Source organism: Drosophila gunungcola, unplaced genomic scaffold, assembly GCF_025200985.1.
Source record: "Drosophila gunungcola strain Sukarami unplaced genomic scaffold, Dgunungcola_SK_2 000071F, whole genome shotgun sequence".
Lineage (NCBI taxonomy): Eukaryota > Metazoa > Arthropoda > Insecta > Diptera > Drosophilidae > Drosophila > Drosophila gunungcola.
In genome coordinates, this window is record NW_026453234.1 from 136,951 (window position 1) to 164,768 (window position 27,818).

Sequence of the window (27,818 nt, forward strand, 5' to 3'; positions counted from 1 at the left end):
GATAACACAACCAGAGATGGTCAAGGCAACGGAATATTAAGTAGTCGTTCAACTAAATTATAAAAAATACATGTGGATATAACTCATTAAAATATAAAAAAAGATAAGATAACTCTACAAAATCTTAATGCGTCGATGGGTCAATAATATTGCGGTAGGGATGACATATGTAACAAACATTGGTGTGATCTAATCTGATTAATTTATCACTCTTTTTTTACGACAATGCTCAAATGCGAAAGCACTAGTAAAATAAAAATGAAGAAAAACGAGATTTTTTAAAATTAAATATATTCGATCATTCGATAATTGATTTATTGCTTGGTGAGTGATAAGTAGGGAAAAAATTAGCTAGTCGTGCCGGGAAATTAATATCGCGACACGTCCTCACTAAACTTAAGTGTAGTGCTGTGCAGGGTGCCAAAGTATAGCTATAGTGTTGGGCACGAGTGGCGGAGCATGTGTGTGTGTATGTGACCGACAAAGTGCAGTTTGGAAAGGAGAAAAAGCGTTTGAAAAACGCCACAATCAATCAAGTCCTGCCCAAATGCGGTAGAAATTGCATCCACATCCAATAGGTCTTGCAATCCAATCCTCTGGGTCCACAGAGAGTGCGCCACAAAAACGCCGGAGAAAGTCGAGGATAACGGAGAGGAGGATAATATATAGCAAAGAGGATTGCCAAAATGTCTCGACGTCCGCGACCAATACCAATTTCCATCTCCAAGGAGCCGGAACAGGCCATGTAAGTCATCCGCCACCGCCGTTGTCGGTGTAATCTCCGCCAGAAATAACTGGGAAAACCTACTTGGTTAACATGCCACCTCTTTTAGAGTCCCGCCACGCAACTTGGACTCGCGCGCCACCATCCAAATTGACGATCAGACCTTCGACATCGATGCGGATAGTTTGGAGAAGATCTGCGATCTGGGACGCGGCGCCTATGGCATCGTGGAAAAGATGCGCCACCGGCAAACGGACACTGTGCTGGCCGTCAAACGTATACCCATGACCGTCAATATTCGCGAACAGCACCGCCTTGTCATGGATCTGGACATATCGATGAGGTCCAGCGATTGCCCCTATACGGTGCACTTCTATGGGGCCATGTACCGCGAGGGCGATGTATGGATCTGCATGGAGGTGATGAGCACCAGCCTGGACAAGTTCTATCCGAAGGTCTTCCGCCACGATCTGCGCATGGAGGAGAGCGTGCTGGGCAAGGTCAGCTGGGGAGGAGCCGGTCCGGGAAGATGGGGGTTAATCTTATCTGGGATCTGGGAATCGCCCCGTTTTACTTACACTCTACTCTGTATACACCTCACAGATTGCCATGAGCGTGGTCAGTGCGCTGCACTACCTGCACGCCCAGCTGAGAGTCATCCATCGCGATGTCAAGCCCTCGAACATACTGATCAATCGGGCCGGTCAGGTCAAGATCTGTGACTTTGGCATCTCAGGTGAGCATGGTTCACACTTACTCCCCCCTTTCATGCTAATCTTGGGCTGACTTTTAGGCTACCTCGTGGACTCCATTGCCAAGACCATCGATGCCGGCTGCAAGCCGTATATGGCCCCGGAACGCATCGACCCCCAGGGCAATCCGGCGCAGTACGACATCCGGTCGGATGTTTGGTCGCTGGGCATCAGCATGATCGAAATGGCCACCGGCCGATATCCGTATGACAATTGGCGGACGCCCTTCGAACAACTGCGACAGGTGAGTGCTCCAAATAGGGTCATATTCCCCCTTTAAATTCCTTAAAAGGCTTTGCTCCACTAAATTGGCGCAATTTCATGGGAAAACAGTAATCATATATCAGCTATATCGCCTGTAAACATAAAAATGAATCATTTTGTGGTTGAATACCCCATATATTCTTATAAATCCCAACAACTAAAACATTGTGTCGATGAGTGAAAAAAGGCAGTCTTTACTTACTTGTAAATTCCTAATTCCAAGTATATAAAGTTAATAAGTTAATTTGCCTATTGCGTAAAGTTAGTGTGATTTTAACAATCACAAACTTGCTATTAAACCTAAAATGTAATTTTAAAAATTTGCTGATATGTTAAATTATCTTTTTTAATTCAAACTGCTATATAGGAAAACAAAATAAATTGTGCAATTTAAAATATTAAACAAAAACGCATATAAATTAGCAAACAGAAACTAATTCTTAAAAACAATTTAATTGTAATATTAACTTTGTTTAAATTTACTGAAACAAATTTAGTAATCTCTTAAAATATTTTTGGGGTAAAAGGCTTTGGGAATAGAAAGCCAAAGATTAAAGTCTATAAAACTCTGATTATTGAACCCTTATTCAAACTAAGTCTGGATTTTGAATTATAAACAACACATCTCGGTTGTGTGTGTATTTTAAGGATTATATATAAGTATAAGCTTTTCCCCAATTCGTTATAAACTATTATGATTTATTTTCCAGGTGGTTGAGGATGATCCACCGCGTCTGGCAGCGGGAACCTTCTCGCCGGAGTTCGAGGACTACATCGCCGTCAGCCTGCAGAAGGAGTATATGGCGCGGCCCAACTACGAGCAGCTGCTCAAGCACAGCTTTATCGTGGAGCATCTGCAGCGCAACACGGACATCTCTGAGTTTGTGGCCAGGATACTGGACCTGCCTGACACTCAGCCGGCGCAGTAGGTTAATGGCCGGGTAGCAGGTCAATGGTTAACCCTTGAACCCCTCAGCCGTGCTCGTGCCCGTGTAAATTGCCGCCGTCTTCTTCTAGCATGCATTTCGTACATTTTATAATGTGTGTCCCCGTTTGCGTGCCAGCAAATCAAAAAAAAATATATGAATGAAATCCAAGGAAAATGAACAGCAATCAGCTAAAGCTAACCGAAAGATTCAAAAATTAAAACTGCATAATTATTAATTTAAGTGAGAAGCAACAGCAAGATAACCGTTACTAGCAATCTGCAACATGCAATATGCAACCTTCGCCTTGCAACGCTCAAAAATGGATAACCGAACCGTGCCTCCCAGCTGGCGATGCTGCTGTCTTAAAAATTAAATAAAAAAAACAAAAACATTTAAACATATATATTTTAAAACAATAATAGCTAAGTCTACGAAAGCAAAAATGAAACGAAAGCAAGCAAGCAATGAATGTAAAAACGTACTAAACTTAAATGATAAATTGTAAACTTTTTGAACACCAAAATAGCCGAACAGAAAGTGTAATTGTAATTATAATTGTTTAACAAATATATATTACGTGAAATAGCTAATTAATGCTGAAATTTTGTGTGACTACTTGTTTTTAAAAATATGCGTTAAGACGTAAACAATTGCAAAGTTTAATTGTGATTGGTAATTTCTTCAAATCAAAAATTGGTATGTTTCCTAACATTGCATTTTTTGATAACTCAATTTAATTAAAAGATTACTCATAAATAAAAGAAGGTTAAGAGCATCGATTACAAATTTAAAGAAAAGTATAATATTTAACGGTTTCTATCGCAAAAAAATATAAGAATTAATTTTTTTTTAGTTTCATACATATTTGCTATATAAAATTCAAAATCGTTTCTGTTGTAAAGAATTCCATACCTTCGGTTAGGGGTATCGTGACATACAACATCGATATATTTTCAGCTGTTGCAATTTCAGGGATGCAATGAAATACATTTTTCAGACACTGACGTGGGCAGTGGGGATTTCAAGCCCCATACTTTACACTCAGAGTGGGTAATAAAATTAAAAGTAAAGAGTATTTGAGAAAGTTTCCAGGAAAGTTGTAGAAAAATATTACTTAAATAACTGGTTAAAAAATTTTTAAAATTAAATGAAGGTAATATTTTTTAATTGAGAAATTTATAAAAAAATAAAGTTTTTTTTTTAAAGTAACAAATTATTATCCAGAAAGCAGGCTAGCTCGTTTGTATAAAATAACTAAATTAATTATATATAAATAAGTATTTATTTGAGCACTCGATCTGAGTATCCCTTATAAATCATATTTACCTGCACCCCTGTTTTCGCATTAGCTGTACTTTAGCTTTGTGATAAGGTTGTTTTGTGGAAAATATTCTGATATTTTGAGGGCCCATCCCTAGCTGCGGGTCATAAAACTCCAATAATCTGCTCGACTACGTGAAGCACTCAATCCGACGATTAGATAGCTTAAGAAATGGCCAGCGCACGGAACATTTTGTTGCTCTCCTCGTCGCGTTTGCACGGTCATGGATATTTGGAGCACGCCCGCGGTCAACTGGAGGATCTCTTCAAGGGGTAACTATAACCAATACAGCTATTTTTGTTGCAATATGAATTAATACATAAGAAATTGGCATTTATATTGTATTTTTTAAGGCTCCCACTTTGACTTTTTACTTTTTTATGTTAAGTGCACAAAAACACTCTTAAATAATCAATATATTGTATTTTTATAAAAACCTAATCATCAATATCAAAAAACAGAATAGATAATTTTATAAATGTTTAAATATTTCTTAACTTTCTACTAAAATTGGATGTTATAATTAAATAAAAATTGCATTTTTATTAGACATATAAACCAAAAGAGTAAGTTGTTATCAAGTTTCCATTAAAAAAGGTTTACTATTAAATAACACTTGGGATCAGAAATCTTTTATAAATGATCTTGATGTCAAATAATTTTCTTCAAGTCAAAAAAAATGGGTACTACAATTAAAAATGATATGATGAGGTGATCTTAAAATAGTGAGAACAAAATGGAATTTTTTAACTTTATCTAAATTCTGTTTATTGTGTCCTAAAAAATTTCCAAATCGAAATTCCTTGCAGAGCCAATGTGAAAACGGTGCTTTTTGTGCCGTACGCTCTGCGGGATCATGACAAGTACACTGCCACCGTGCGGGATGCCCTGCAGCCCTGGGGATACAATGTGGAGGGTTTGCACACGAAGGCGGATCGGGAAAAGGCTTTGAAGGAGGCACAGGCCATCTTCGTGGGCGGCGGCAACACCTTCGTCCTGCTGCGCACCCTCTACGAGATGCAGTTGCTCGACCCGATCCGGGAACTAGTGCTCCACCGTGGACTGCCCTATGTGGGCAGCAGTGCAGGCACGAATGTGGCCACCAAATCCATCCACACCACCAACGACATGCCGGTGGCCTATCCGCCGAGCTTCGAGGCCCTGGCCCTCGTCCCCTTCAACATCAATCCGCACTATCTGGAGCCGGAGCTGGGCAGCCAGCACAAGGGCGAGACGCGGGACGAGCGAATTGAGGAGTTCGTGGCCTACCACGGACTGCCTGTGCTGGGTCTGCGCGAGGGCACCAGTGTCCGTGTCCAGGGCGAGAAGGCCACGCTCCTGGGCGATCGCCATGCCAAGCTCTTTAAGCCGTAAGTCGATTTCTACTTTGGCGTACGGGTTTCATTAAAGTTAATACTTAATATCATTATTATTAAAAAACAAGTTTTTTATTTAATTAAAAACGTTCATATTCAATTATATTATTCCCAATCTATTTGTAAGTCAATACAACTCATAGACGTTCTAATTTCAAAACGTTACTCCCATGACAATAATGATCTTAAATTTTACTATAGTCCCAACTTCTCTAATACAAATAAGTCTTGAGCACATCAACACAAGTTGATTTTAAAATATTTAAATAAACATTTCAAACTTTCATTAAGTTTAAACAAGTTCTTATATATTTTTTTGAAGAATTCTACGAAGAATTCTAAAATAAGTGTTAAACCCTTCAAAATTTATTGTTTTACACAATATTACTTTCGTTCAGCCAATACATTTCATATTTTCATGTTTTTATTATCATAATTTCATATTATCATCATTTATTAAATATATTTGTTTAAATTTTTTGCAGTGATGGCAAAGCTGAGGAGCTTGCCCCCCAAGCGGATCTGAGCTTCTTGCTGCTGAAATGAGGATTCACCACGAACCACTTTAAACGATTGAGTTAAAGAAAACATCTAAATTTATTGTACATATGCACATACATAATTTGTATTATTCTGCAATAACAACAATTCCTATACATAAATAGTACACATATACAGTAATTTTATACTATGACTAAATGTAAAAAAAGGTTTTATTTTTTTTTTTTTTGGGACAAGGGGAGGAGGACTTCTCCTGGCGAGTGTTCATATATATATATATATTAAATTTTGAAATAAATTAATCGAATTTCCCCTTCGTAATCGTAATAATAAGAATTTGACTGGCAGACTTCTTATTCGATGCTAAGACTGATGTGCTGGCAAATGGTCAAAATTAACTACTAGTCTCGTTGTTACAGTAGATATCGGCTAAGAGAAGCTGGCAAGCACTTAATAATACAAAGTTTAAAATACAATTTCACCTGTTTTTTTTTTAAGTGTGTTAATTTATTTACAAAAGTCATCTATGGGATTTTTATTGTCATACAAAAACGTGGCATTATCTTAACAATACTTTTTTTTTTTAATTAGTTTTCCCTTTCTTTTTCGTTATGTTGACGGAGTTATATATTCTCTTGGCCGATATCTAGTTTGTTTTTTTTTTACATTTTTTACTTGACAAAGTAGAAAGTAAGCACTCCTAAATTTATACCAGTTTTTCTATAATATTTCCTTTTTTGGCACACCGTTTTTGAGAGAGCCCATTCATAGGGATTGTAACACGTTGAGGCAAGGCGGCATTTCATTTGTTTGTTTTTCGTACAGCCACATCGTTCGTTTCACTTAGATCGTAGTAGTATAACACTTAGCTTAACTAGTCATTTAAATAGTAGTCAATGGTGCGCCTGACTAACGTATGAAAGATAGGAATTGTAAATAGAGTTAGGCGGCGTATGCTAAGTATTTACATGCGAAAATTGAATGTCTGTTTGAAATGGCTCGAACAACTGTCCTACAACTGTCCATTTACGTTTAGTTTAACTACAACTAATTGCTGTTTACCATTTTGAGCATTGAAAGTTTCACTTTAAAGCAAGCAACAACGGGAATTGCCTAGGCCTAGACACTAAGTTGGGATTGAGAAAGGTCCTCTACAGGTCTTACACTTGGATGCCACCTTCGAAATTGGTTTCTAAATGGGGTTTAAGCCTTTTGGGTGCGAGTATAAGATTGCGCATAATAAGTCCTGCATAAGATCTATTCGACATACACACACACACACACACACACACACACACTTCAATCACGCGATCATGTACACATGGAAATATATTAAAAAGGAACTGATGATATAACAGGCAGGAGCAGGAGCTGGAGCTGGCGAAAGTTGCGATTGGATCCCTGCTATTTGTGCAGAATACTTCTGTCCTCGTAGCGAATGATGGCGTCGCCGATCTGCTTGCGGGACGCCAAATGGATGCACTGCTCCCGGCCACAGCGCTCCGGCTGGCTCTCCGGCAGCGATCCGCCGCGTGCCAGGTGATTCCGCACATCCTGGCCGAAGCGAAGGTTCGGCTCCACGCCACGCAGTATGTGCACCGAGTGCTGTGCGGCCACGAACATATCGAGGATGCTCTCCACGCCCGGTGGTCGCGTCTCCTCGCCGGGCTGCAACAGCAACTGGTCGATGTCCAGGTCGCTGCGGATGATTGGCAGTCCCTGCGGATGCAAAAGCTTGCGGGCTGTAATTGGAGTAGTTAAAAAAAAAAGGGATAAGTCATTTTAGCCAATAAACATCAAAAACCCCTTGGCAACTATCCTCACTTTAGTTGCCATTTATTTATTAATTCAGTTCTTCCCTTGATCTCTTCTCATATGAAGGGTAAATGAACAAGTGAGCAAATGAAAATTCTGGGTAAATGAACAAGTGAGTAACTTAACTCTAGGGTGAATGAACACTCCGAAGTGAACAACAAAATGAATGTTTTTGGAATTCAGTCAAGTGTGCAATGCACTTATGAGCAAACCAAAGCCACCACTCACCCTGGACATAATCCCGACTGTAGAAGGCGATCACGTCGTGGTTGCGGCGATCAAAGTAACCGCTACTCTGGCTGACGTCGCAGGTGTCGCACTCCCGGCAGAACTGCGCCCAGCGGCATGGGTACATCTGGAAGCCGATCGGCGCGTACACCTGGAAGCCCTGTATCGTGTTCATGCGCACGCGGTTGAGGAAGTCGGCCTTGAAGGCCATGCCCGGGGTGGCCAAAAGCACGAGCGATTCGAGACCGAGCTTGGGCAGCGCCAGATCTGCCACCACCAAGCTGAGCAGCTGGCGCGGTCCGTACATGGAGGCGTGCAGCAGCCAGTCCTGCGGATCTACCGGATTGCTCAGCTGCTCCGGCAGCCGTATGGATACCCAGGCGATCCGGGAGCCATCTGTCTTGTATTTGGAGGACAGGTCCAAGGCCAGCGTCTTCAATGCCTTGAAGGGATCCTCGTCACCCTTGCTGGGCGAGTCCAGGCGGTACATGAAGATCTATGGGGTAAAACGCAGGATTTATTCTGCAACTACAAATTGTAACTGTGTGTGTGTGATCTCACCAGCAGCAGGAAAGTGTTGTCCTGGTTTTGCATGCAAATCCTCTCATATTGTTCCACAAACTGCAGAGCATCCGGCACCTGGTGCTCAAAGGCGGGCACCAACATGGCAATTCTCGTGCTCTCCGTTACATATGGCGATGGGACCACCTCCACGCGACCCAGTGGCTTCACCACCTCAAAGCTTTTGACCAGCAGTCGACGACTCCGGCCCGATCCCTCCTGCAGACTGAGGTGCAGCTGGTAGTCCATGCCCCTTGTGGCATCGAACTTCCGGTAGGCACTGTGCAAGCTGTGGTAGCTCAATCGCGGATGCTTGAGGGCCGCATACTGCAGCGCTATCTCCAGCACTTTGGCAAAGTCCAAAGCCTCGATCCGCGAGAGCGGCGCCACCGCGTGCTCCGCATTGCCGTGCGGCAGGAAGCTGTGCGTCCCGTTCAGCAGCTGCCACGTGAGGATGTCGTGGCGCGTCTCCGGCGCACTGGGCGGCGGCACGCCCAGTGGCCAGCGGATCTCCAGGATCTTATTCGAGATGCTCCCGTTGGCGATGCGATATGACTTCTGCTCCAGCGCATAGCCCCGCTCCTGCACCTTCTCGAGGTGGTGCTGCGAAACAAAGGGATTTATAAATATATATTTTAAAATTAAAATAGAATTATAATTCAGAGGTTTCTGAGACTATTAAGCATTATATTTACTATCCGAGGTAGTCCTAAATTATATTATTTATTTAATATATATTCTGTTGCAATTTCCATTGACCATTTTAAAAAGTTTAGTTTTATAAACTTTTTAATTTCAGTTAACTATTTTGAATTTATTTCATCGATCCGAATCGTTTTTATTAATTAATTATAAAATCGCAGAACTTTAGTATCTCCAAAGATAGGTTTCTGTAGCGTTGTGCGCGCTGTGTGTATTTTATAATCAAGAAAAACTAAAATCTTTTTAAATACGTTTCTATAAAATGGTTTTTAAATTTTATCGATTAAGTCTATATAATTTTCGATATCAGCGATATTTAAAATCGGACTTTTGAGTGATGTGCTCGCTATACACATTATTTTATATTCACCTTGGAGTAGTAGGCGTGCAGGCGGTAGAAGTCCTCGGGCGTCTGGACGGGATACACGGTGCTGGCATTGCGGAAGGCCTCCTCCTTGGCCAACTCGCTGAAGTCGCGATGTCGGCGGCCCGGCGCATCCAAAGAGTAGCTATACTGCCTCATGCCCTGCAAAGCAATAAAGATACAAATATATATATATATATATATCGTATATAGTACATATGGAGAGAGTTGGCCAAGGTCAAGGTCAAGATCTGAACGATTCCGTGGAAGGGTAAACGTGCTGGGGATCCCACGACTGCAATGCCACATGCTTGCATGAAGCGATCCCTTTTTACGATCCATAAAAAATGCCACTGACTGCCAAGAACGAGCATAATTAAATTAACAGTGTCGCACTAATGGAACAAAGATAGCCATTTCGATCGCGGATTTGCCCCCTTTTCCCAACCCGCTGTGCATTATTTCCCGCCCTCGTTTTCCATTCGGAGCATTTTTAATTGGCCCGCGCACATTAATCAATTCCCCGGCAAAATGGACCGCAGACCAGCTTTTGAAGACGCCGTTAAGCAAACTCTTTAGGGCAGTTAATTAAGCGGAACACTCCGGCAAACACACTTGCATATCTGCGTTTTTGTTTAGACAGCTGCAGTCGAAATAAAAACATTAAAAACGGTTTCAATAATCAACGAAAAACATAACTTTTAAAGTATTAAAGTATTTTCATAGCTCAATCAAAATCATCGATTCTATCGATATTAATATTATAAATCATTTATTCTATTTATTAAAGCAACTGAAAGTTCTGGATGTGTTAATATCGACACCAAATCTTTGGATTACATTTGTTCCATGCATAATTTTAATTAAGAAAGGTAATCGAAATATAAAATATATAAATACATAACGAAACGAAAATCTCGAAAAAAAATTTAGAAATGGTAATTTTTTTGTTTTCAACTGATCATATTTTTGGTCCCTAGAAAAGATGACAAAAACGTCTTCAATTGAAATTGGTATTATATTTAACCCTACGTACGCTGATGTGCAGAAACCACACATAGGAAATAAATCATTCCATGCTGCCCCACCGCATTAATAAACGCAAATCCAAACAAACCAATCGAAATCAAACGAACGTGTAGCTAACATCTCAACATCGACCAGCTAAAAAGTTCCATTTACTCACGGTTCTTCGACTGTTTATGCCAAACTACGCTGCTAGGTCATATACATAAATAGAGCAATAATCAGAATCGATAATGAGTAAGAGACACCACACCTTCGCTTTGGTTTAGAGGAAGTACAGTGTTTGCTAGTTAATTTATTAAATTTTTGGGTTTTTAAAAATGTATTTTTAAATCAGAACTGAAAACAAATTTACATATTTCAATGTGTAAAAATTTGAGTTTTCTGATAGCAATCCAAACTCATGAAGTTCTTAAGGAAAAAAATAATATATTTCAAATTTTTTTGACTTTACAAATCACTACTATATTTTTTAAATGAAAGAGGAATTAACAAATGTCTGTAACTATTAAATAAAGAAAAAGAAAACACCACTATCTTACGATTTAACTGTAGACTTTAAGTAGTTGCTCTCAAACTGTCACGATGTGAAGTTAACATTCACAGCCTCCCCGCCCAATGCCACGCCCCCTACGCACACACTTAATCGACGGAAAAGAAATTCTTGTGTTGCTACTTGGAAATTAAATAAACTGTGATGTCCATCAACTGAGTGAGGCTGGTCTTGCTTTGAATTTGGTTGCTCATCTGCTTTTTGCGTGAATTTGTTCGACCAGTGGCGTACGAAGTGAAGATTATGGGGGCCTAAGCCCCAGAGTCCAATCAGAAATTATGTTTTTTTTTTTTAATGGAAATTTGAACATATTTAAATAAAAAATACACGACCTTAAGTTTTTTTTTAATTCAATTTCTGGTATTAAAGAACATTGCTAAAACAAATCTTCTGATCATTGAAAATTAAAAAAGAAAATATGCTTTTTCATAGGAGAGTTTTTTGTCATTCTAGCATTGACCGCTATTCAAATTTTGTGATTTTATGTCTTGTTTTGGGTGAAATTAAAGTGTTAAAAAAATTTATAAACAAACAAACGAATTTGGGAGTGGAATTTTAAAGTTAGCCTAAAACCTTCAGAATGGACAAAGCCTTTAAGTTAAATTAATTCGTTTAAGTTCTTGCCTTTCTTAAATCGACAATACTGTATTATTTGCAAATGAACTGGTATTTTAGTAAATTATAATTTTTTAGACGATGGGACAAAGGCAAACCCCTTTAAAAACATAGAACGTACGTCACTGTGTGTGAGAGTATCTTTGCTTGTTGTTGGTGCTTGACTCTTTTTATTTTCTTTGGATTTTCAGGGTCACTGTTCAGCAGTGTTGGTCGAGTTTTTAGAAAGAACCAAAGCTGTTTGAATGCGTTTGCGTATTAGTATACGAATTATTACTGAAACATTATAATATATTTGTAGGAATACTAATATTTTGGGATTATTTTTAATTTTGAAATGTTTAGCCAATATTTTTGTAAATTTCAAAAGGGCTATAATTTTCAAGAAAAAAAAAAGCTGAACTGGTACCACTGATATTGTGTATCAATGAACTGATTTTTTTTGACCAAAGAACAAGATAAATTTGTATGTTCGAATGTGTGTCTGTCTGCCTGTACTTTTTCAGTCAATAGCAAATTGTTTAAATAAATAAAAACGACATTTAGGAAGACCGTCCAGATTGCACGACAGAATAGAATCTGAGATAGCTTAAAAAGCAGGCGGCAAATTAATTGAAGCATATACAATTTATTCTAGAAAAAATTGTGATTTATTTAATATATTCATTGAAAGACTGATAAAACAAATAATCAAAATATATTGAAAAATTGTTTTGAAAACAATTTACTTGGAAATGTTATTCTCCTTCGGGACAAAGTATTTACGCTGATAAAAAAAAAAATTAGTAAGTCGAAATATTTTCATTTTAAATTATTTTTCGCTTTTGATTTAATATTTAACCATGAAATTGAATATTTAAAATAGGATATTGGTCATATTTAACTTAAAAAGGGCATATTAAATTTTGGATTCAGCCAGATATGTACCTATGATATAATAAAAATTGGGGATAAGTTTTTTTGTTTGCCGTTTAAGCGTTTTTCATAATATGATTTCATTGCAATTTACTATGCATTGCATTTGATATTATGATTTTATATTTAACTTAAATGTGAGTAATATACTTTGTATCATATGCACCTATAGGATAATGAAAATTATCCACTTATTCTTTCCGAGAACGGGGACTCACCTGGAAGCTTTCCTGGCATCCGGCCACCCGACTGGCGTACTTGACACACCTCCCAATGTTGACGCTGTGGTCACTGGTGCTCCCAATCCGGACGCAGCGCTCCAGATTGTTGCGCATCTTACGGATGACACTGCTGCTGAGCAGAATGCCCGCCTCCAGGGAGCAGTAGTTGCGATCACTCGTCCCGGGGGCCTCCTCCTCGTTCGCCGGCGGCTCATTCGATTGGCCATCGGCGGAGGCACTGCCCGCCGGATCCAAACCAATCCGGGCACCACCCATATACAGATCGAATGTGATGCTCATGTGATAGAGCAGCTTCACCAGCTTGCGGGCGTCCACATAGACGGTGTCCGGCACCAACAGGAAGTAGTCATACTCATCCAGATAGTTGTCCGCTATATACTTGACCACGTGGAATGGCCGTCGACTCTCGCGCGTATCCGTGAAGCCCACAATGTTCTTCAGCTTGTAGTTGGTCTTCACACTGTCCGCATAGATGAAGAACTTGATCTTATTGACCAGGTGGGCCGTGGTTCGGTTGAAGGCCGTCGCAAAGGTGTTGATGTGCTCCTGCGAGGTCATCACCCCGATGAAGAGCTTCTCGCGGATCCCCAGTTCCGAGGAATAGTAGCGCGGACGAATCACATTTTTTACCTGCAAAACAGTAAACGTAATAAAGTATTTTGTAAAAAAAGTATTGAATTAACAGAATTGAAATTATTATTTGTAGATACTTAGTTTCTATTGAAAATTTCATTTAGGTAAATGGTAAACTGGTATTTGTCAGCAGTTAGTTAAGAATAAATAGCAAATTTTTATATTTTTCTCATTGTAATAAAAAAATTAACAAATAAATTTACTTTTACGATTTACAAAACCAGACGGTATTTTAAGTACATTTTAAGAGTTCCAACAAATAATGTTAAGCAATAATTTGCAAAACATTTTCTTCTAATGTGCTATTCTGCTTTTCAAAATCAGGCAGTAAATGTAAATGTTTAGTTTTGTAATTAGAAGAATGGAATGCCAAACACAAGACCCTTGGAACAACCAATCTCTCCAGTTTCGGGAATCATATTCAAAGCTCAACTATTCGATGAAATGGAAAAGGAGAACCTATCTGGAAAGCATCTCCAACGCATCAGGGTGAATAAATTCTTGATATCCAAGCAGATTGATCTGCTTGTGGTAAGGGGAAGACTTTGGTTCTATAATTACCAAACACGGTACGTGACTTTAGAAAACTAGTTTATTTTTAACATGAATCGCCTTCCTTCAAAGAATCTGTTTTTTTATTTAGCTTGTGATATACGATTGTAATATATTTTAATATAGTTCCAAAGAAATATACCAAAGCTATCTTGATTCAATTTTTTATTTCCGTTAGAAATCCAACTTCTGGCTTCTATGTAGTATTTTCTGTTAAGATTAAACAATTCCCAGCAATATGAGTAATATTATCTCTCCGTTTCCACCTGCCTATTTTTAGCTGCTGACATGCACTCAACCCAATAAAAGTGCGTTAAGGGTCTTTTATCTCGCCAATTACATCTATTTCCTCCACGCTAATGTACTTAAGGCAACTGCCTCGTAAAACATCTTATTCAAGTGGTTCCAGTTTTCTTTGCCCACTTGAAGGTAAGTTTTAATTCTTATTTTTTACGATTAGATGACTGTTCAAAGTTTGGCACGGTGACGAGGAATTCCCCTCGAAAAACAACTTTATCCACTATCTTTGTGTTAATGACTGAGCAGAAAAATGTTACCGATTGCGTTTCCCAGAATGCCTAGAACCGATGATAATGTCAGGTCATGGATTTAATACCATGTGATTTTAAAAGTTGACAACTGGATTCTCTGGTCACGTCAAATGGAATATTTTCATATTATTTATTGTGTCTTAAAAGAACCATGTGACGTATGGCATTTTAAGTCCGAATTAATATTAATTTATAATACTTTTGGATTAGTTAAATTTGCTTACAATTTTCTAAAGACAGCAATAAGCTTTTAAAAGTCAACTATACCATTTATTTTTTAAGAAGTAAGAACACGGAGGAATATGAAATATATTCATATAGTTCATTGTCGCACTCAAAACGTTTTTTAACAATTTTCTACAAAGTTTGTTCAGTAAATCTTCTTTTGTTTGTATTAAAATTAAAAATATTCTTTAGTATTTACTGCCATAAGACTGCTGTCAATACGAAGCTATAAACAAACGCACACCTAATATATGGCTACAAATAATTTAATTGTGTTTCTGCTTTCGTTTGGAATTTAATGGAATACTGAGTACTGGCAGAATTTCGCAGAACTGTATTATAGCTCTACGCCAAAAAACTTTTGTGACTCACTGTACAAGGTAATTTAAAAGAAGAAAATTAGGTAAATATACTTCGTTAAGCGTTTAAGTGGTCGTTTAACCGCCCTTCGAAATTTGCATACATGTAGCTGGCTAAGTAATTTACTGAGCGACCATCTTAACCTACTGTTGACCCAAAGAGATGCGTGCATGGTGGTCACTCCTCCACCTTGATTTCCACCTGAGTTCGTTGAGTAAACAATTGCCAGTTATGCAAGCACTTTGCTGATTTTTTTATTTATTTTTTGTCCAGGTAAATGTTGAACGGTGGCTGTGTGCAGTTTACAGGAATTATGGCTAATTAAAAATCGTTCTTAATAGATTTTTAATAACGGCAAACAAGCTGTTTGCTGCCGTGTTTATATGGCATCGTAAAACGGCCGGATTGGCCAGGGTCAGTTTCAATTGGTATTACTTCATGTTTTTTAAAAGACGCAGTACATGCAGGGAGTATTTCAATACATCCTCAAAGAACCTCTTTATAAAATTTGAAACAGAAAAAATATTTCTTTGCTTTGTAACCATTTTACCAGCAACATTAAAGAGGATACTTAAAGTAATTAAACTGTCATCAATCATTTAATGAAATGGTTAGACAGCATATTTTTAAAATATATACATGTGTGTACTATACACATAAGTTAGAAAAATATTGTTAAAAGAAAAATACGGGCTTTGAAATGTTAAAAGCCCAAATACATCGAGTATGTTTTGTAGAAAATAAATAACTTTATATACATAGTAAATAGTAGATTGAATCCCACTAGGAAAATAAAAAAGGTTTGAAATTCTGTGTATTATAGACAAAGTGTGTGTCTTTTGGTACACTAAATTGTTGATTTTTTAATGTTTTTTCTATGAATATTTTTTTTTTTGATTCTTAAAACGCTTGGGTCTCAAGATGTCAGTGATTCTGGCGGTAGAGAGGAGAGGAGTGGGAATGCGGAATGGAGTGTCGTCAACAGTTGCTAGCTGAATGAAAATAAACACTCGTCTGCGGCGGCAATTAGCAGTAATCACCTTAATAAATATATGTATTATATTAGTGAGCGAGCAAGAAGCACCGAAAAAAAATGTTATGGAAATCTAAAATGTATTGTAGTAAACCCATTATTGAAAAAAGTGTTTTTTAAGTAGCACAGAAGAAAAACGTAATTTAAACCAGAGAAGACTATAATAATTTTAGATATTATTCAGTCTTAATATTAACTAATTTATCTACAGAAATATGATTTAAAATGTAACATAATTTTAAAAACACATTTATACATTTTCATTGTAGTTGAAATTAATTAAGTAAGTATTTCGTATGAAAATAAGATTTTCTCACTGTGGAGGGCCAATCAAAGTCGCGTTAGGCGCGATCGAGAAAACCAATTTCAATTTCAATTTCAATTCGTATTTAATTGAATTGCAGGCAATGCAGTACGAGTACCTCGTTTCGTTGCGTATGCAATCGCTGCCCACTTAATGGGTCCATGTGGCGCTTTAATTGCCGCGATGGGGTCACAGCTTGATCCGCTGATCCACAGTGGATCGGTTCAAGATCTAAAACTGACCTTGTGCCAATACCACAGATAGATTCGGGCTAAAGAGACGGGACGCACACGCACATTTGCCAATCATCAAATGTGTAAATATCGCCGAAAGATAAACCACGGGTAAAATAACACCAAAAAAAAAACACAACGTCCATTTGGGCTAAGATCGCTCTCGAGATTCGTGCTTGTTCGGTTGGATGTTTTGTATCGTTTTTGGGTAAATAAAAATGCTTTTCTAAATATGAATGATGCATAGGAAACTCAATGAATAAACTTTTTTCAAAAAATCAACATTAAAACAGTGGTCGCTGTAAGCTATTTTAATACGAAATGTATTTATTTAATATTGTTACTAAGAAATCGCTTTAAAGGCGAATGTGTTAACGTTTAAAAACAAATTATAAGCTGAAATATTTAAATAGCTTCTTTTCTGAAATTTAAAATTTATTTGTTTTAAAAATCTTTGTTTGTTTGTATTTGTATTACCCGAAAAGCTGGAAGGAATGTGATTTTTGTTAATTATTGTGCAGGTTTTGAGATACAACTTTTTTGATGTGACAAATGAAAGCATTGTTTACTTTACAAAATTTCAATTACATAACATTTATATTTTATGATAAGAATACAAAAAATGTTTTACTGTGTTTTGTTGTCGTTAGTTTGCCAGTCGCCACTGTAAATCTATATATGTATGTAAAGCAGTTCCTAAAAACTTGTCGGCTTTTAACAATTCCGTAACAAGGCCGTGCCAGGCGCAAATGTGATTCACTAAAAGGTTTGTTCACCTGAACAATGAGTTCGCATCTTTGATCCAAATTCCACATAAACCATACACACCCGAGAATGGCTAATAAATTTCCCGCTGGCGGATAAATTCGCGCCACCGATTGAGGAAATCTTTGGGGCACGTGGGCCAAGTTAAAGGTAAAGATAACAACTGCTTTCAACAACCTTGTGACGTAATATGACAACAACGGAAGTGAGCCAAAGGGTTAGGAAGAGTTTTTATTGACGAACCGAGCAACCAGCAACCGAGCCAACTGGCTAACCGCCTTATCGATTGGCTGCCTTATCAGCGGAAAGATATTGCTAAGACGACGTCACCGGCACCCAAAACATCGGGCGAATAAGAACCAAAGGCATTTCCAATTTCAATTTCCATTTCCAAAAATTAATTAAACACACATTGATAGGGATTTTGTTTGTTTACTTGCTGCTGCTGCCCATGCAGTAAAGGCGTCTCTTTTCCAAGAGAAACAACAAAAAACACAGCCATGACAATATCCAACAACATATATATGTATAAAATATATATCTGATAAATACAGGCAAATAGGTTATTCTGTATATTTTATCATCTATTATTATATCGTTATGTCGAAATGGTCTTAATGTTAAATAACAAATTTTATCATTGGTTTCCGATTTTCTTAAAGTTTAAGAAAGTTAATTAAATGGCAGATAATTCAGTTATTAGTTCATATGTTTATTTGACACCATTTTGAATATAGTAGGTAATTCACTTAGTAGTTCATATATTCGACATCATTTAACGTTTTTTGTACGGAAACATTATTTAACCAAGCAATTAGTTTTAACTTTGATTGAAATATATTGTCCGTTCAAAACAACGAATAACCTTTGTGATAATATTCCCGAATTTAAGAGTATCAGTTCGAAGTATTCCTACAGCTTGCCATATTGTCAAATGTTGGTTTAAATTTTTTGGCTTGATGAGTCAGGGAGTGGGTTAAACTTGAACTTAGGACGCGATAAAATGTTCACAGTACCCGCACAGTGATTATATGACTCCTGTCGTCGTCGTCGGCATTTGGTGTAATAAATCTCCAGATAGCCATAGTCCCGATGGTGTAGTTTTTTATATGGCGACTACTTAAGGTGTGTTTGCTTTTGTAGGCAAAGTGTAATGAGCCGAATGAGTGATATCTGGAGCATGCTAGAGATTTAACACGGGGTTAGTTTATTTGAATAAGGCTTAGCTAATATTGTGCCAACGATTAAAACAAATATTTTGCCAACGATTATAAGTAGTTTATTTTTCATTCTTCAAGCTTTAAGGCACATCTATTTTTAGAGCTAGTGTATTTGTTATCCGAAATTAATGATTTTATAGAATCAAAAGTGATTCGATAATTCAACAATCCAAATTAAGTGATCGATTAGTTGATGTACTATTGATACATTTCTAATTAGATAAATGACTATTTTAAACTAATCGCTTGCGAGCTAATAAATTAAATGATTTGAGTGGGCTTGCAATAGAAAGGGGTTATACAGGCATAATATGTACTTCTAATTTTTTAAACCATTAGGGACTAATTCATTGTTGTTGGATTTAAGAAAGTGTTTTTTAAAAATCGTTTCCTACGCCTATGCAATAAGTGTTAATAACAAAATTGTTTTCGAATTAAAAACTATAATGGTTTTGCTTTATCCACAAATGCCCTTAACCCCCTTGTTCAGTCGACTTATTAAAGACGTCAATGAACCGTATTTAAAATCAATTATTTAAATTAACGGATCAGCACTCGGTAACCCCATGGTAATTGATTCAATTATGAATCGAATTGCTGTGTTGGTTGTAAGTGTAGTTAACTTATTCTATGACAGTTTTATAGCTTAAATGACTGACTTTGAGAATTGGTAAATCATGAAATTTGCAATCTCTATTAGTGTGCAAGTTTAGTCTACTTTAATTTCTTCATCTAAAAAGTTTTATTTACAAAACACATAGTTTCACATACAAAATTAACTGTGCTTACATATTGATTGGGTATTTCGTTCTTTTGTAAAATGTATTTATTAACGAATCTAATAGAATCCATAGATCTTAACATAAAAGTCTTAAAGATCCAATCCCCAATCGGCTTTATATTGATTGCCTCAATGACAGATGTCTGGATTTGTTTGCCTAAACCACTGAATCACTCAGCCACTGCAGAGTCGACACCTTTGCATCACAAAAAATACATATGTGCAGTTGCCCAGACATATGGCGTACGGATCAGGTACATATAGCATATATAGGCAGCTGGCAATCTCGGCTCGTTTTTTACATGTTCAGACAAAGAGAGAGAGTGAGCTGTGCAGCTGCAAATTGTATTGGATTGGACAAATCTTAATTGGGACAAGTGCGCCGTCGACCAGACACCGAGTTTTTCTAACGCCCGCGGGGGAGGCATCAAGTCTAGTCAAGTCCCCAGGGGCTTATGGCAATTTATTGGGGCCGCAACAGTACTATATCGTATCGTACCGAACCGTATTGTACAGTCTGCCTCCGAATAAATGCCTCGAGCCTCAGACTTCAGACCGGAAATGCGACGCGCTTTTCAATTAAGCCCCGCCAAGATGTTACCATTCAGATCTGCCGATCTGCCCGATCTGTCCGATTTGCCCGATCTGGGTGAGTTCAGTGGCAATTGTGGGAATGCCCCAACTCCCAAGCGGATCGTCGTCGCCCATAGAAACCACATCCACATCCCGCTGTTTCTGTTCATTATGAATGACTTCAGTTTTGTTCAGATTAGATCATGGAGAATTAAATTCGAGCTTCTGGTAATAGCATTATATAGATTTAAATTTGTTGAGTTAAGCAAATATGTCCGGTAATTTTTAGTAATTAAAAGATAACTATAAATTAGAAGATAGTTTAACATACAATCACTGATCGTTGAAGTCCACTTAATCAATTTTAGGATATGCAAAACTTTCACAATACCTAATTTAAGGAAAGAATTTATTTAATCATCCATAAACAATATTTATCACAAATGTATATTTGTAGGATAAACAAAGGAAACAATAGATTCTGGTTTGTATGATCTCATAGTTCAAAAATATATTTAAATTCAAAAGGTTAAAGGTTAAATACTTTTTCATAATCCACAAAATTGAAACATTTTACTCCTGCATCGTGATCTAAGCAATAAAATAGTACAAGCCATTTGTAATTTTAATAAATATTTAAGATTATATTGATTTACTAATTTCCAGGATCTTTCTCTATATAGATAACCTACTATTCATACGTCACTTGTGCTTATCATATGACAAGCTTTTCTTAATCATCACGTTTCAATCGTTTGATTATATAATCGGAAAACAAACGTTTTTTATGTCATACTTGTTTTTACTTTTATCTTTATAGAATGAAAAGATTATCATATCTTGGCTTTCATAAAGCAATTGACTCATGGCATCACCAATTGAGTGGCAGAATTTGCTCCCGATGGAGATTTAGTATTTCGCAAATAGGTTTTGTTTGCTTCTCCTCCATCTAGATTCACTTGTTTGTCCATTTAATCAAATATTGGCGAACGCAAATCGCATTGTTACGGGTTTACCTCTTGATTTGGTTCGGCTTGGTTTTGGTTTTGGGATTCGGTTTCGGTTTCGTTTTCATTTTCAATTAAAATCTTGCGCAACTTTGTACACCCGATAAGCGGGTATATTTATAGACCTAGTGCTACGCCAGCCAGTCGGCTGATAAGTGGACATAGAAAAAGCAAACCTATTGATCGGCCAGAAAGACGATCTTTGGGGTTCAACCAATTCTTTATTCAATACACATGGTTGAGGCATTTAATTGTACAAATTTCTTCAATGGTGGTCCATTTCGAGAGGTTCATTTGTTGGCATGCATCCCAACACCCATATACTTGTCGAACAGATAGTCACCCACATCGCTCTGGGCCTTTTCCAATTGACAGATGTAGTCCGCCAGGATCTTCTGACCGTCGACCTGCTCCTGCAGGAAGTTCGCCTCGATAAAGTCGCACAGATTCGGGTCCGATTCCTCACCAGCCAGGGTATGCAAATCCAGCAGATGCTGATTGACCTCCAGCTCCATTTTGAGGGCCTGCTTCAGGGCATCGAGACTGCTGGCAAAACAGGGCAACGGCTCGGGTACACTGCTCAAAACAATAAGACCACCCCGCTTGTTCATGTACTTCATGATCTTCTCCGCGTGCTCCCGCTCCTCCATGCTCGACTGCAGGAAAAACCTGTGCAATCCCGGAGAGCTGATATCCGAACGATCGAAATGGTAGGCCTACGTAGATTGAATATTCTTTTTATCCCGTGAAAAGAATTAGAATTAAGATTAATTTCATAGCTTGAACTTTTGTGGCTCAAGGTCTCCATTAGTCTTACGATTTTTATTAGCAATAACTAAATGTAGATTTAGAATCTAGGTCTTGGCAAAAAATGGTTTCTTAAAATGTTGTTCAGAATTAATAAAAAACGGAAAAGCAAATACTTTACAAATATTATATAACAGCCTTGCCAATTTTTAATAAGTCTAGTTCGTGCTATAAAATATCCGCTTATATCTTATAAAAAACGCTACATGTCTATTATTACAATAAAATATTGCTATGGATTTCTCTAAGTGTAACCTCGCGAGACTAAACTTTAAATTAGAAAATTATTTTCTGTTTTTCTTTATGTTAAATATTTTCTATATATGGATAAATAATTAAAGATTTTTAAATTGAATGGATCTTAAACAAATAACATAAGCAAACATTTCCTTTTTGGTGATTTTCAAATTTAAGAACTGAATTTTTAAATAACAACATTGAAAAATATTTAAAAGTTTTGATGCTTAAAATTATTTTCCATTAGCAATCAGTACGTTGACGTACGATTTTTAAATCTAAGAAAGCTGTGCAATATTGTATCAACATCGGAATACAATGTTCGCTGGTTAGCAAAGTCTGCATTGGGTATTTCTGGGTCGTCTTTCTGGAACGCAACTACATCCTGTACCCAATATCCCGTATCCTGGCTCCGGATACTTACTCACCATGGCCAAGTACTGGTGGCAAGCCTTCAGCTCCATGTTGATCTGGTCGTTCAGCTTGCTCTCGCAACTCTTGGCGAAGTTCTGACGCATCAGCATGCACATGTGGCGCTTAATGTTGCGGAAGCACAACGCCATGTCTTTCGTTTTCTTTTTTTTTTTTTTTTGTAGATCCAGAAATTTTTTTTTTTTTAAGTTTAGAAACCCATACAATTTTGAATTGAAAGCCAAAACACAAACAGAGTGTCTGAAATGCCAACTAGGTCGGTTTGGACAGGTGTCGAGCGATCGGAGGCGGCCCATCCAAATCCGTCCATTGATCTCCACATCGTTCATCGACCATGGAGATCGTGAGGTGGGGAGGTGGTGATCCGCTGACCCACCGCCAAAAAACGGTGGGTTAGAGTTCAAAGTGCTGCCGGCTCTGATTTCACTTAACTTCCACTTAGCAATAGTGTGTACACAATCGCTCTCGCTTCGTTCGCATATACGTATTCCACATATATACCATATACCTACATATATATCTCTGTCCAGATATGTTTGACTTAACTTCAACAAGTACACACGAACACGGACACACGGGGCCACACTAAGTAAACGCAGTTATTGTCTTTTATTAAGTGAATGGAAGACGACTTTGGTCCGAATTTTGTATAATCTTGTGATACCCTTTCTCAGAGTGTTAGCCATTAAGAATGAAAAACATTTGTAAAAATAAATAATTTTATAAAACATCAAAATATTAAATTGTGTATAACAACAATTAACTTTTTAAGTTAATAGATCTTCAAATATTGTGTTTTATTTTAGGTTATTAAAGATTTTTCATTATTGAGTTAAAACTTTGTTTTAAACAAAAAGAAAAGAACAATATTTTGAGGGGTACCTATTAAGTCGACTATAGATTCCCTCAAGCGATTACTTTAAACTCTCGTCACACAGAATAAAACTCATATATTTTATACTTAACGATTTTATTTTGTAATTATTACCGGGACTAAGAATCAAGTTAATTTTAGGAGTTTAGGGTATTGGCAATTTGAAGATCATTCCAGCCGGAGTTTGAAGACATTATCTAAGACACTGTGATCAACTGACCAGACCTACCCGTAGTTTAATACTAACATCCACTCATTACGCACATTAAAAAATACAACAATGAAATGGTCGCTCTTGAGCAATGTGCGCCTCATAAAAAAGGCAATAATAAAGCTATAAGTAAGCAATTTCACCGACACACAAAAAACCAAACCGAAAAAAAACACGTAAGAGTTATGCAAATCATTGTTCAAATGGAAAAAACAATCTATAAGAATAGGTTCTGTAATAATATAGAATTTCAGTATCGTCTGCTTGATTACGGAAGGTGGATCATATTTGACTTAATAGCTTTAAAAACTTATAAGCAATTACAATTTATTTAAAAAAAATGTCAAAATAAGCAGTAAGCTGTATTTAAAACTATGATAAACAACACTTTGAAGTGCACTATAAAACTAGTAGTCAAGCAAAGAAAAAATATTGCAAAATGTTTTATATGCTTAAAGAGTTATATTATTAAGTAAATTGTCGAACAGGTTTAATTACTATAAAATAACTTGTTAGCATCATCCAGTATTGTATTACAGTTTTTAAAGTGTTCATGTGTTTAGAATATTAATTTTTATTCACAAAAATTTCTTATTTAAATTACGAATTCCCTCCAGAAGACCCAGCAAAGTGCAAATTGGGACCTGTATGACAACTTCGGTGACACTTTTACATCACCTCCAAAATAATGGCAACAATCCAGTTTTCGGTGTCATAAAAACGTGCAACAAATTATTAACATTATATTAAGCTGCGGCGTCACAAAAATAAATATATATATCCGACGTGTTGAACATAACGCAAACGCAGCATATAAAATAAAAAATCAACATAAATTGCTGAACATGAGGTGGAAAAAAGCGTACGCCACAGGAAAATATTTAATCGATTTGAGTCTTTGTCGTGATGATGCCCTGCTAAAAGGTATATGGTTTTTTTGAAATTTTATATTGATTTGGTAAAAGTGCATTAATTTATAAGACTTGTCTTGTAGCGCTAGGATAACAATAACTATAAATAAATAAACTCACAAAAACTGTTAAAAAAACTGTTAATTATTCGTGGTTTTTTAATTATTTCTTTGATTTTTAAGCGTATTTCAAGCTCAGTTGGCAGTATCTCCTGTTTTCGCACACTCTTTTTAATTCAATAAACTGGGGTTTTGGTCGGCGTACCAATATAGGGGTAATTTACAATACATACGGACGGTGTATCAGTTAACATTTATGGGTTTATTTATTTAAATTTAATTTACGAGCACCCGATCGTCTGGAATTTACCGCCGCAGTTCATTTAAAACTGTTAAATGCGACCTGGCAAAGGAAAATAATAGAGGAAAAGTAAAGCAGAGGCAATTTGAGAACTTTCCACAAGTCACGCCAAAAAGCTTAGCTTTTCCACAATAAATAAAATATATCGCAGAGTGGGAACTTGAGTTTGTTTGCGAGAATTCATCGATAAGTGGAATAATTCAAGCCGAAAAATATAAAGTGACGTCTGAAACGAAACGGTCGAAAATTGAAGCACAATGGAACACTGGACAACAGGGTCTACGACTAATCGGCGAAATCGGGAGAACCCATATGGGCAGTGTGGAATGGGTCATTGCCCCAGGAAAATACTTAAAGCAATATGTGAAACAAATGTTCGGTGTTAATTACAATGCTCGCTCGGAAACTATAACTTGTATGATAAAGAGAGGTTTCTCTACGAATTAGAGAGGCCATTCCGAGGCATACGTGTGCCGATTTTGAGAACCCAGTTTACACACGTGTTGCTTGGACTTGGATCTATGATAAATAGTTTTATATTGGTTAAATACTTTCATATTTTTCAGAACTTAAACCAAACATTATGACTTTTTAATTCAGAACAGTAAAGGTTAGCAATCCTATCAACTTAACTAAAATTCTTTCTTTTGCAACAGTTTAACACCTTTCTAACGATTCATTTAGGAATCCCAAGAGATTTTCGTATTTCCTTAACCAACTCAATTAAGTTTTAGCAATTGTATTGTCTCTTTTTACAATTCTTGGAGGGCAATTAAAAATTGAAAGCCATCTTCTTGAGATAGGATAAGCTTTAATCTATTCTGGGCAAAGAAATTCGGTGTAGTTGAGTGTGGCGTTGCGGCGATAAGCAGGAAGGTCAATAAAGCGCTATCAGCACTGCCCGATGGCTGATGCCTGATATATGAGACATGTGGCCGATGCCGACGACGCGTCGGCTAAGCATTTGTATTTTTTTGGTTACCATTTCACAGTCTTATTGCAATTGGCTGTCGAATAATCCATTCATAAGCCAACATGTATCGCATTGGGAGCCAATTAATTGGCATCAAAAACAAACTTAAGTGAGCAACAAAGCTTCATGTCTAGGTCGCTTTATAATAATCTTTAGGGCTGACTTAACCCTATCTTTAGCACATCACTTCTTGTCTAAATACAGTAATTTCAATATAAACTTGCATCAATGGGAACATTTTAAGATTTCTTAAAAAGCAACATTTACAAATTGTTAACTTGTCTTGTCAAATCCATAATAGTATAATTAATATTATTAAATAATATCTCATGCGGAAATGGTTAAAGCTATTAAAAATGAATCTTTTACCGAATAAGAAGCAGGGTGTAGGATAAATTTCTGCATCTGCAATTCAATAAAGTTGTGAAATTTTTTTTAATAAATGAAAGGCTTTATGTTTAGCAATAATAACTACTATTGTTACGTATCCGATAATCTTATTTTGGTCTCATGCGATGAAAATGTTGTGGTACAATATATTTAACATTTTATTGATGAGAACCAGCAAAATATAATTGCCTATTTGCAAGATTGTTAAGGAATATTTTTGCTTCCTTAAATAAACATTAGGAATATAAACAAGGCTATAAGAAATATTAGAGCGTTCTTTTAAACATTTCTTTGGCACAAGTGTATATTACACAAATAAATTTAGCATTTTTATTCCTGATGAGCATTACTATTTGTTTTTCAAAGACTTATCAAAATGAATCTTTTACATTAGAATTCTAATGTTTAGGAAAAGGATTGAGGATATTTGAAATCATTATAATTCTGCAAAAATAATCTTTATTTAACTTTTATAACATTATAAACTTTTTATCCTTAAGGCGATCCTTTGGCACTTATCACGTCTAAAGTACTGGGAACAGTTGACTTACCGGTTTTTTGGCCGCCAGCGGCTTGTTGATAAGGTTCAGATGGGGCTCGAACTCCTGGCCAAATCGTTCGATTAGCAGATTCTCGGCGGCCTCCTGCGGACACTCCTCCTGCTGCACCAGCTCCCAAATGTCCTGCGGAATGTAGAAGCTGAGCAGGAGGCCCAGGACCAAGCCGATGACGAAGTAGTGATTTCGATTTAAAGACGCAACAGGTCTCCGCATGTTTCCTTTTCCCCTTCCGTTCCCACTTGAACTTGACCGACTGTTCCTGTTTCTTTTCCCACAAGCGATACAGCGAGAGGGAGATAGCAATGGATTTCGGATGTGCGTGGGCAAGGGAGAAAGAGAAAGAGAGTGTGAGTGTGAGCGAGAGAGCGAGGAACAGGAGTTTTGACCAATTTGTCAGTCGCACATTTTCGCCACTTGTTGCCTTTCCGTTGCTTTCGCTCTCTCTTTGCCGCTTTCTTCGTTCTTCGTTCTCCTTTCGCCCTTCTGCACTTAACTTTGCCTGTTTTTTTATTTTATTTATTTTTGGCAATTCTCGCCGTTCTCGTTTGTCGGCACGCACTTCTTTCTTTCGCTCTCTTTGCGCCTCCTTCGCTTCTTTCATTTTCGACACATTTTCACACACTGAAAAAACCGCGCGCGATCGCCCTTTTCGATTTACACCAATTTGCGGCGAAAAGATCCGTTTTCAGGCGGGGCAGCGGGCGAACAAAAAAAATAATAAAAAAAATCAAGCGGGCGAATTTCGGCCCGGTTTTTCCGCTGCGCGCAAAGTAAACAAGATAGAGGTGGAGAATCGTCGATGCCGACGGATGTCAATCGATGTTTTCAAACCATCGGTTTCATCGATGTTTGGCAGGGCTCCATCGATGTTTTTCCATCTCTACTTTGCTTTCCCTCTGCCGCAGCGCTGCCCACTAATCATCGTTTCTTAACATAAA

The 27,818-nt window shown here is 37.2% G+C and overlaps 4 protein-coding genes across 6 annotated transcripts; 2 read left to right on the forward strand and 2 right to left on the reverse strand.

The window, feature by feature from the left end:
• The first annotated feature begins 387 nt into the window (after positions 1–387).
• Positions 388–3,271, forward strand: LOC128264474 (dual specificity mitogen-activated protein kinase kinase 6). Its single transcript, XM_052999961.1, has 5 exons — positions 388–745; positions 834–1,224; positions 1,328–1,460; positions 1,518–1,720; positions 2,451–3,271. Exons 1-5 carry the CDS (start codon positions 687–689, stop codon positions 2,667–2,669), a joined length of 1,005 nt encoding a protein of 334 aa, XP_052855921.1. The 5' UTR covers positions 388–686; the 3' UTR covers positions 2,670–3,271.
• Positions 3,272–4,006: 735 nt separating this feature from the next.
• LOC128264481 (probable alpha-aspartyl dipeptidase) lies at positions 4,007–6,033 on the forward strand. Its single transcript, XM_052999976.1, has 3 exons — positions 4,007–4,262; positions 4,800–5,360; positions 5,852–6,033. The coding sequence occupies exons 1-3, from the start codon at positions 4,162–4,164 to the stop codon at positions 5,910–5,912; spliced, it is 723 nt and encodes a 240-aa protein (XP_052855936.1). The 5' UTR covers positions 4,007–4,161; the 3' UTR covers positions 5,913–6,033.
• LOC128264462 (chondroitin sulfate glucuronyltransferase) lies at positions 5,945–27,663 on the reverse strand. 2 transcript variants are annotated; one of them, XM_052999947.1, is made up of 7 exons: positions 26,872–27,663; positions 26,300–26,335; positions 12,865–13,518; positions 9,544–9,699; positions 8,472–9,074; positions 7,911–8,406; positions 5,945–7,609 (listed from the first exon to the last, which is right to left on the reverse strand). In XM_052999947.1, the coding sequence occupies exons 1-7, from the start codon at positions 27,091–27,093 to the stop codon at positions 7,272–7,274; spliced, it is 2,505 nt and encodes an 834-aa protein (XP_052855907.1). In that variant the 5' UTR covers positions 27,094–27,663; the 3' UTR covers positions 5,945–7,271. The 2 variants fall into 2 exon arrangements, with proteins under 2 accessions (XP_052855907.1, XP_052855908.1); XM_052999948.1 differs by lacking the exon at positions 26,300–26,335 and having other exon boundaries at positions 26,872–27,662.
• Positions 21,285–23,034, reverse strand: LOC128264479 (ferritin heavy chain B). 2 transcript variants are annotated; one of them, XM_052999973.1, is made up of 2 exons: positions 22,594–23,034; positions 21,285–21,841 (listed from the first exon to the last, which is right to left on the reverse strand). In XM_052999973.1, exon 2 carries the CDS (start codon positions 21,773–21,775, stop codon positions 21,416–21,418), a length of 360 nt encoding a protein of 119 aa, XP_052855933.1. In that variant the 5' UTR covers positions 21,776–21,841; positions 22,594–23,034; the 3' UTR covers positions 21,285–21,415. The 2 variants fall into 2 exon arrangements, with proteins under 2 accessions (XP_052855933.1, XP_052855932.1); XM_052999972.1 differs by having other exon boundaries at positions 21,296–21,841; positions 22,598–23,027.
• Positions 27,664–27,818: the final 155 nt, after the last annotated feature.